Here is a 9442-nt window from a genome sequence, read left to right as displayed (position 1 = left end):
AAGTGAAAAAAGATTCGTATCCGTATCCGATCCGTATTCGAATTTTTATATCTATTATTTGAGAATATATATGATAAATTTGAGGTTTAGTTTTTATGAATCTTTACAAGATCAATGTTAAATACAAGGCTATGAATTTACATAGTAAATTCTATATCTTATTTGTCCATAATCGAAGAAAAATGACCAAAAATCTGACATTCGAATAGACATCCGAATCCATCCTTAATGGTGGGCCATGGGGGAATGGGTGGGCCGAGCGAGTCAAGTGCCGGCGTTGACCTTGTCCCCACGTGGATAAGCAAACAACACAGGCGGGGCCGCCTGCCGGGGAGCTTCGCGGAACTGGCGGACGGTCCATATCAAAGCAATCGCATCGCATGTCGAAAATCGTTGGACCGACGACCGACCTCTCCATCTTTCTTCCTTACTTGGATTCCCATCTTCCGTCTTTCTTGTTTATTTCTAGACGCAGCAGGCGAGGCGATCCGCCGGAGACGGAGAAATAAGCTGCTAGGTCGCCGGCCAGAGGCGGCAGGCACCACTGAGGGCGCGCCACGACGCGCTGACGCAGCTCCTGATGTCATGTCAATCGGTACGACGATCCAGTCAGCTTTCATGGCTTTTATCTTCTTCTTTTTTATACGCGCGCGTCCCGTGCCTTTCCGTCTTTCTCTTCTTCCATCTCCCTTGGTCGTCTCGTCGCCGTCGTCGTCTATTGTTCTTCTTCCTCCTCCTGCTTAAGCTGCTGCTGCTGCTGCTAGAATAATCAATCCATCGTTGCATGGGCGACAACAAGCTGGGCCAGCTGCTGGCTCTCGACGCGTCGCCGCGCCCGCTCGCCTTGCTCCACCTGCCGCCGAGGGGGATGTCGGCGGACCACCACCCAGCAGGCGGAAGCAGCAGCTTAAGGAGGCAGAGGTCGTCCGTCGAGGTGGACTTCTTCTCCGACGACAAGCACAAGGAGGGCGCGCCGCCGGGCCTCGCCATCAACAAGGAGGACCTCACCATTAACGTACGTCCGGTCCGATCCTCTATCGAATTATTAAGTCCATCTATCTGTCTATCTATCTCCTTGCCTTGGCTTGCTTGCTCAACTCTCAATTAAACTCGCTCTTGGATTATTATTAGTGCCTCTAATTGTTATTAGTATAGCTAAGAGCCTGCTTGCATGTATGCGCGGTGCGCCCCCCAGCTCCTTGCAGCCGCGGCTGGGGACAGCAGCATAAACAAGGAGGACACCAAGAAGATGGTGCAGCAGCAGCTGCCGGCCTTGCAGGCGGAGCTTGGCCGCATGAACGAGGAGAACCAGCGCCTGCGGGGGATGCTCGCGCAGGTCACCACCAGCTACCAGGCGCTCCAGATGCATCTGCTGGCGCTCATGCAGCCGCAGCCGCAGCCGATCCCCCATCTTCCTCCGCCGCCGCCGCGACAGCCCGAGGAGCCGGCGTCCAACTCGTCGACGGAGGTGGTGGGCAGCCCGCGGCGGTCGTCGTCCACCGGCAACAACAAGGACCACCTGCAGCTGCAGGCGGACAGCCCGGACGCCGCGGGGTGGCTGCCGGCGGAGGGGCGGCAGCAGCAGCAGCAGGAGGCAAGCATGAGGAAGGCTCGCGTCTCGGTGCGCGCGCGCTCCGAAGCTCCAATCGTAAGCATTCTAATCGATCTGCTTAAATCCTCCGATGGATCAATTGATAGGAATAATAATGGATCATGAATTGCTTGCATGCAGATCGCCGATGGTTGCCAGTGGCGCAAGTACGGGCAGAAGATGGCCAAGGGCAACCCCTGCCCGCGAGCCTACTACCGCTGCACCATGGCCAGCGCCTGCCCCGTCAGGAAGCAGGTGACCACCATCCATCCATCCATCATTAGTCTCCTTCCTTTCCTTGCTGGTCGTCAATCGATGTGCTGGTCAAATACTGCAGCTGGCTCACACATATTATATATAACAACAAAAGTAGGTGTTTGATTGGAGCACGCAAATTCGGGAGTATTTTTAGCTCCTATCACATAAAAAAGAATCATACTATTTAAAAATAACAAATAAAATCTGTTTATAAATTTTTTTGCACATACGAGAGTTCATTAGTAAGATAAATCTAATGAACCTAATTAATTCATGATTTACTACAGTGATAATACAATAGCCCTCAACTAATTATGGATTAATATACCTCATTAGATTTATCTCGCAGTTTAGTCCTAGAATTCTACAATTAGCTTTGTAATTAGATTTTATTTAATATTTCTAAATATTATGGTTCTCTTCAATATGATATAGTCTAAAGGTTTGAATGCAAGATCGATCGAGACAGGCAAATAAACAAGGGGCCAGGCCGGCCGGGTTTGCGTTTGACCGACGACTAACAAGACCGCTAACTGCTGACTGCAGGTGCAGCGCTGCGCCGAGGACCGCTCCATCCTCATCACCACCTACGAGGGCACGCACAACCACCCGCTGCCGCCCGCCGCCATGGCCATGGCCTCCACCACCTCCGCCGCGGCCTCCATGCTGCTGTCGGGATCCATGCCCAGCGCCGACGGCACGCCCATGACCTCCAACAGCTTCCTGGCGCGCGCCGTGCTGCCCTGCTCCTCCAGCATGGCCACCATCTCCGCCTCGGCGCCGTTCCCCACCGTCACGCTCGACCTCACCCACGGCCCGCCCAGCGCCGCAGCCGCACGCCCGGCCCCGCTCGCGCCGACGCAGTTCCACCACCTGCCGCTCTACAACCAGTCCACCAAGTTCTCCGGCCTGCACATGTCCTCGTCGCCATCAGCAGCAGACGCGCCGCCGATCGGGATCGGTGGTCTGGCCGACACCGTCAGCGCCGCGGCGGCCGCCATCACAGCGGACCCCAACTTCACGGTGTCGCTGGCGGCGGCCATCTCGTCCATCATAGGAGGAGGCGGCCAGCAGCAGCTGCACGGGCTGCAGGGCGCCAACAACAACAATAATAACGTCACGAGCAGCAGCAACAACACCAACAGCGAAACCCAGTGAAGGAAACCATTTATATACATATATATCATCAGATTAGTATAGCAGCTCATCAAATGATTTTAATTTGCATTGCAGCAGCAAAAGCTAGCTATCTAGTTGTATTCATTCATTACGTCGTGTTTAATTTCTTGCTGATTATATATATTCTAGGGTTTATTAATTAGTTATTAGTTTCTGCATGCTGCCAAGGCTTAGCTAGCTAGCTAGCTAGGTGTTGATATACATACTTCATACTCCTTGTATGTAATAATAATAACAGGATTAATTACTCTCTCTCTCTCTCTCTCTCTCTCTATATATATATATATATATATATATATATATATATATATATATATATATAGACAGAATTTTCAATTTCCTTTTGTCGTTTCCAAACAAGCTAAGCATGCATGATCGTGTATGGCTTCCTAATTAAGTCTGCACATTTCGTGTGTATGTGTACGTGTATAAATTCATTCCATCTTAATGCTGAGGATGATGACTCGCTCTCTTCGCTTGGTTCGTTTCCGGTCCCCTGCCATACAGCTGTGATATGATAGAGCGGCGGCTCTATATAATTTCCGGAAGATGGATAAGCTATGTGTTTATAAAACCCATTAGACCCAAATTAGATTCAACATTTGAAAATAATAGATTCAACATGTTAAAAGTACCACCTTCAATATTCTTTACAAACTATTTCAACATATCAAGAAAATAGATTCAACATTTATCGAAATCTAGATCAACAACTTTTTTTAATAGATTGACGTATCTTCACCTTGGGCGGTAGCAAGGGGAAGGAGCCATGGCGGGGCGGCTGGAGGCACTAGTGGGGGTGGGGGCCAGCTGCAGTGGCGGCGCGCGGTGAAGACCTCCATGCGGTGGGGAGTTGGGGACGGGGGGTACTGCCATGGCCACGAGGAGCTAGCGGAGGATGGCCGTGGCGGGAAGCGAGGGAGGCGTCAGTGGCTGTGCGTCCAGAAGCAGTGGCGGGCGTGGCTGCAGTAGGAAGCAGGGGTGGCGGCGGCCGCGATGGTGGTGCGCGGCGGGGAGTAGGGTTGGAGGACGGCTGAGGCGGAAGAGGGCGGAGGACGGCCACGACTGCGGCGCACGATAGGGAGCAGGGCGCATAGGGGCGGCCAGAGGAGGAAGACGAGATAGATGTGCGGCTAAGTATTCAGATGGATAGCATGTATTGCATGAATCTCAAACAATAGAATGTGGATATGTTCTTTTTTTTTGAAATCAGATATGTTCTTTTTCTACCTGCAAACGGCCCAACTATTCTTTTTTTTTTGGTTTGGGAAAACAAAACGGCCCATGGAATTATCAAGGCCCAGTAACAAAGGGATAAGATCTCAATCGATCATGTACTAGCTGCATACGTGAATCACCCTTGCTACTATAGTAGTACTACATCCATCTTCTCATCTACATCGATCCTACAGATGGAGCAGTCAGCAGATATCTAATAACTAACTAATTAGCTCGCTGCTATCAGTAGATATGTGTACTGTATGTAATATGATTGATCTTCTGATGACATATATAGTATGTGCATGATATATATAATTACTAGCTAGCTAATTAAGCTAGTATATATGAAGATGCTAGCTAGCTAGCTAGCTAGCTAGTGCGGCTTCCCTTGCTCGAGCATCTTGACCACCTGCGCCATGGTTGGCCTCTTCCCCGGATCTGAGTCGAGGCACTTGTCCGCCACGGCAAACACCAGCTTGACCTCGTCGGCGGGCAGCAATCCGCCGCACTGACGCAGCAGAGCCTCGTCGACGGCGTGCTCCTCCCGCTTCTCCTCCATGGTCTCCTTGACCCAGGTGACCAGCCTGGCGCCCTTCTCCAGGAAGGACTCGTCCGTGGGCCTCTTCCCCGTGAGCAGCTCCAGCAGGACGACGCCGTAGCTGTAGACGTCGCCCTTGGTGGTGGCCCGGCCGGTGTCCAAGTACTCGGGCGCCAGGTAGCCGAAGGTGCCGGCAACCACGGTGGTGACGTGGCTGGCGTTGGGCCTCATCAGCGTGGCGAGGCCGAAGTCGGAGAGGCGCGCCTCCATGTCGTGGTCCAGGAGGATGTTGCTGGACTTGGTGTCGCGGTGGATGACGTGCGGGATGCAGTCGTGGTGGAGGTAGGGTAGGAGAGGCCGCGAGCCACGCCCAGGGCGATCCGGTAGCGAGCCGGCCAGTCCAAGAAGATCGCCTGCTGCTGCTGCTCGTGCAGCCGCAGGGCGTCCAGCAGGCTGCCGTTGGGCATGGGCTCGTAGATGAGCAGGTTGAAGTGTGGCGCCGCGTAGTAGCCGCAGAGCGGGACGATGTTGCGGTGCTTGATGTCGCCCATGGTGTCCAGCTCGCGCTCGAAGCCGCGGTCCAGCTCGGCGCTGCCCCGGTTGAGCCTCTTCACGGCGAAGGCGGCCGCCTGCTTGTCGCCGCTGAGGCTGAGGCTGAGGCGGAGGCGGTAGACGGTGCCGTAGCCGCCGGCGCCGATGACGTCCTTGCTGGAGAGGCCCATGAGCATGCCCAGGAACGACTTGGGGCTCAGCGACTGCAGCGTCTTTGTTGGAATAAACACGCCATGCATGGATGTGTTGCTGGTGTGTGTTGGCGCCATGCAGTTGAGCTGCTGTGCCAATCGGAGTCCAGGTCTTGGGGCAGAACGGATGCATGGTTGTTGCGTCCAGGCTGCAGTATCACAGGAGGAGGTTAGGTGCCAATCGGAGTCCAGGTCTTGGGGCAGAACGGATGCATGGTTGTTGCGTCCAGGCTGCAGTATCCTAGGAGGAGGTTAGGAGCAGAGGGAGGCGCCGGTTAGCACGGGAGGTGGCCGAGTCGTCCGGAACGAGCATGCAGGACGTTGAGGGTAGGATCGTGCGAATCTTGGCGAGATGGCCGGGCGGGGAGTTCGTGGCTCCTATGTGTGTGTTCCCTGGCTGATAAATAGCCTCTGTACTCCATCGTTTCCTTTTGCCAAGTCCAGTGAAATAACAGGCCAAGATACAGGCGTTCGTCGTCGAAAATTCTTGTGTTCATCATCTCCCTCGCCGGCATCGTGTGTTCGTGAGTGTGTGAGTTCCTGGGCGAAGCCAACAATTGGTATCAAGAGCAAGGTTAGGTCGTCAGGAGATCCGTTCACCTCGTCGGAGGTGTGCTGGTGGTGGCCGGCACGAGCCGGCGTTCATGGCGGCGGCTGGCGCAAGCCGGAGTTTGCCGGCGGCGTGATGGCGTTGTCCGGTTGCGGAGCGACGAGGTTAATTGCCGGGCCGTGTGTCGGCCTGTGCGTGGTCGCCGGTGGAGGCACTCGGCAGCGGATCGTGTGTCGATCTTGCCGGGCAAGATGTGCTCAGCGGCGTGTGCGTCGCACCGGGGCAGAAGAAGATGGCGTGCTACTCTGCGGCTTTCGTCGCCAGGGGTAGGGCGTTTGTCGCCCGGACCGTGCGGCAGTCTGCAAGTCATGGTGCTTGGCTCCATCGCAAGAAATTGTGTGGCACTCATGGTGCTGATGAGGAGGAGGCGTCAACCAGTTCGCGTTCGTGCGCGGCATGTGTCGCCGGCGTACATGGAGCTTGGCGTGTGTCGCTGAGGACGAAGATGGTGGCTGCAGTGCGTATGGTGCTCTCCATGGCCACAAGTTGCTTGTGGAGAAGAAGCTCGGCGTGTGTCGCTGGAGCCGGAGACAACGGCGTGTGTCGCCGGAGAAGATGATGAAGGCCATCGGGTGCTCGGTTCGCGTCGAGGGTGGAGGCCGTAGTGGCGGCCATGGTGGCGTCGGTAAGCGTGCAGCGTTCGCCGGAGATGGACATGCAGAGGTGGCCCGTGGCCGCGTCATGTCGGGAGGGCGTAGCGGCGGCTGTGGCGATGAAGACGACGGCAACTCCGGCAATGACATGTCGTGTTTAGGGGGAGTTTGTTGGAATAAACACGCCATGCATGGATGTGTTGCTGGTGTGTGTGTTGGCACCATGCAGTTGAGCTGCTGTGCCACTCGGAGTCCAGGTCTTGGGGCAGAACGGATGCATGGTTGTTGCGTCCAGGCTGCAGTATCCTAGGAGGAGGTTAGGAGCAGAGGGAGGCGCCGGTTAGCACGGGAGGTGGCCGAGTCGTCCGGAACGAGCATGCAGGACGTTGAGGGTAGGATCGTGCGAATCTTGGCGAGATGGTCGGGCGGGGAGTTCGTGGCTCCTATGTGTGTGTTCCCTGGCTGATAAATAGCCTCTGTACTCCATCGTTTCCTTTTGCCAAGTCCAGTGAAATAACAGACCAAGATACAGGCGTTCGTCGCCGAAAATTCTTGTGTTCATCATCTCCCTCGCCGGCATCGTGTGTTCGTGAGTGTGTGAGAGATCTTGGGCGAAGCCAACAGTCTTGCCGCCGGCGGAGCGGAAGATGACCATCTTGCCGCCGGCGAGGCTGTTGTCGATGATCCGCTTCTTGCGCGCCCACTTTTTGTAGAGAAGGAAGGAGATGAGCATCTTGGAGGCGATGAAGACTAGGGAGCAGATGGTCACGTACAGAGCCGCTAAGCTGCTGCTAGGAGGAGGCATTGTTGTTTCGTGTCGAGTATACTAGCTAGCTAGTCTGTGAATGAGCCGATCGATTATTTTATTGCTGAGCACCCAAGGAAAAGGAGCGATGATCCAGGCAGGAGGAAAGAAAGAAAAAGGGTGCAGTGTTCAATCAATGCGGCTGCTCGGATCATGTGAATGGTTGGCACACGCTACACCCATCAATGCAATGTTATATTTGTCACTGTCCATCGATTCAACCATCGTCCTCACGGTTACGTACTTATTTGGACCCTATATTTTTAGACCATATTGTATAAAAAATCTTATTATTTAAAAATATTAAATAAAAATTGATTATAGCGCTAGGCTAAACTGCGAGACGAATTTAATGAGATATATTAATATATAATTAGTGGATGATTACTATAGCAAATTATGGATTAATTTGGCTCATTAGATCATCTCGCGAATTATCATCCATCTACGCAAAAAGTTTTATAAACATATTTACTTGATATTCCTAAATAATAAGTTTTTTTGATGTGACAAAGAGCTAAAAGAAATCCCTGGATAAAATTGTTCTCTGGGTTTTGGGCACATCAGTCTTAATACACAGTTTCATGATACGGTTGTCAAAATTGAGAACTAGGGTTGAGTTTTATAAAGATGGAACTCTCCTCTCACATCCTATAAAATTTTTTCCTCTCTCTTTTCTTATATCAGCAAAATTGATGATATGGTATGAAATTTAATATCATAATTTTTTTCATAAAAATCTGACCGGTTTACATTTTTTTTTCTAAAAGGAACTAGTCCTACTAGCTATATAGCTAGCTGCTGATTAAAGTCATGTTTGGAGGCTTCCAGCGGCTCCGGCTCCGGCTCCGTTGCGCTAGGCACTGTAGCACTACTGTTTATCAAAGTGGCTCCACTTCCATCCTCCCCTCCTCTCTCACTGACGTCATGCACTATTCATCGAAGCCACTGAAGTCTTTTTTTTGCACTTCTGCTACAGTGCCAAAAGCCGGAGGCGACGGGAGCCCTCCAAACAGGGTCTAACAGAAGTCGATGATGGTCAACCGTACGTAGGACCAACCCTTGTTTAGTTCCTTCAAAATTCTAAAACTTTACAAGATTTCACATCACATCGAATCTTTGAACGCATGCATAAAGTATTAAATGTAGCTAAATAAAATAATTAATTACACAGTTTGTCTATAATTTGCGAGACGAATCTGTTGAGCCTAGTTAACCCATGACCAGACAATAATTATCAAATACAAACGAAAATGCTACAGTACTTTACAGCTTCCCATTTACGCATCTAAGGCTGCCCGCACTGGACACTCTATGGCGTACACTACGCTAGCATGCATGCAGTTCCACCATAGCGGGAAAACTGCTGCACTAGGGGACGGTAAACGCTACGCTATCTTAGCGGTCCTTCTCCCGTCCGCGACTTCCAGCGTAGTACGGACGGAACGCTATCGCCGCAGCGTCCCAACCACCCAGCCTTCACGCCGCGGCTCGGAATGGAAGGAGGAAGAGGCGCGCCGTGGCCGCGGCCGGCGCCGCACGCTCGGGGTGCCGTGCCGCCCGCCGCCGTGCCGCACGCTTGCCGGCCCCGGCCGCGAGCCTCGGCATCCGCCCCAGTTGTCGGCCAGCCTCGCCGTGGCCTCTGCGCCGCCCGCCCAGGCCGCGAGCCGCGGCAGCCGCCCCAGCTGCCGGCCAGCCTCGCTGCAGCCTCTGCGCCGCCCGCCCCGGCCGCTCGCCGCTCCCGCCCGGCCTCGTCGCGGCCTCTGCTCCGCGCGGCCTCCACCACCGGGGCAACCCCTAGCCAGCGGAGGCATGGAGGCATGGCCGGACCCGCCATGGACCGGCGGGGAGACGAGGCGATGGGGAGGGGGTCCTGCTCACCGTGAGGCGCGTGCTCCGGCGAG

At 53.6% G+C, this 9442-nt stretch overlaps 1 protein-coding gene and 1 pseudogene across 2 annotated transcripts; one reads left to right on the top strand and one right to left on the bottom strand.

Moving 5' to 3' along the window:
- The first annotated feature begins 419 nt into the window (after positions 1–419).
- LOC120676703 (WRKY transcription factor 6-like) lies at positions 420–3283 on the top strand. Of its 2 annotated transcripts, XM_039958033.1 has the most exons (5): positions 420–595; positions 765–1015; positions 1196–1648; positions 1733–1846; positions 2396–3283. In XM_039958033.1, exons 2-5 carry the CDS (start codon positions 785–787, stop codon positions 3005–3007), a joined length of 1410 nt encoding a protein of 469 aa, XP_039813967.1. In that variant the 5' UTR covers positions 420–595; positions 765–784; the 3' UTR covers positions 3008–3283. The 2 variants fall into 2 exon arrangements, with proteins under 2 accessions (XP_039813967.1, XP_039813966.1); XM_039958032.1 differs by lacking the exon at positions 420–595 and having other exon boundaries at positions 664–1015.
- A 1035-nt stretch (positions 3284–4318) lies between these two features.
- Positions 4319–8000, bottom strand: LOC120672087 (annotated as a pseudogene).
- Positions 8001–9442: the final 1442 nt, after the last annotated feature.

This window comes from Panicum virgatum, chromosome 5N (assembly GCF_016808335.1).
Source record: "Panicum virgatum strain AP13 chromosome 5N, P.virgatum_v5, whole genome shotgun sequence".
In the NCBI taxonomy this organism is placed as follows: domain Eukaryota; kingdom Viridiplantae; phylum Streptophyta; class Magnoliopsida; order Poales; family Poaceae; genus Panicum; species Panicum virgatum.
This window is presented reverse-complemented; position numbering and strand designations above follow the sequence as displayed.

What these genes read in the sequence shown, in the direction of transcription:
- LOC120676703 (XM_039958033.1), top strand. Translation starts at nt 785, where the DNA reads ATGGGCGACAACAAGCTGGGCCAGCTGCTGGCTCTCGACGCGTCGCCG. An exon ending in AGGAGGACCTCACCATTAAC is followed by an intron (nt 1,016 to 1,195) that starts GTACGTCCGGTC and finishes TGCGCCCCCCAG; the next exon opens with CTCCTTGCAGCCGCGGCTGG. An exon ending in CGCGCTCCGAAGCTCCAATC is followed by an intron (nt 1,649 to 1,732) that starts GTAAGCATTCTA and finishes GCTTGCATGCAG; the next exon opens with ATCGCCGATGGTTGCCAGTG.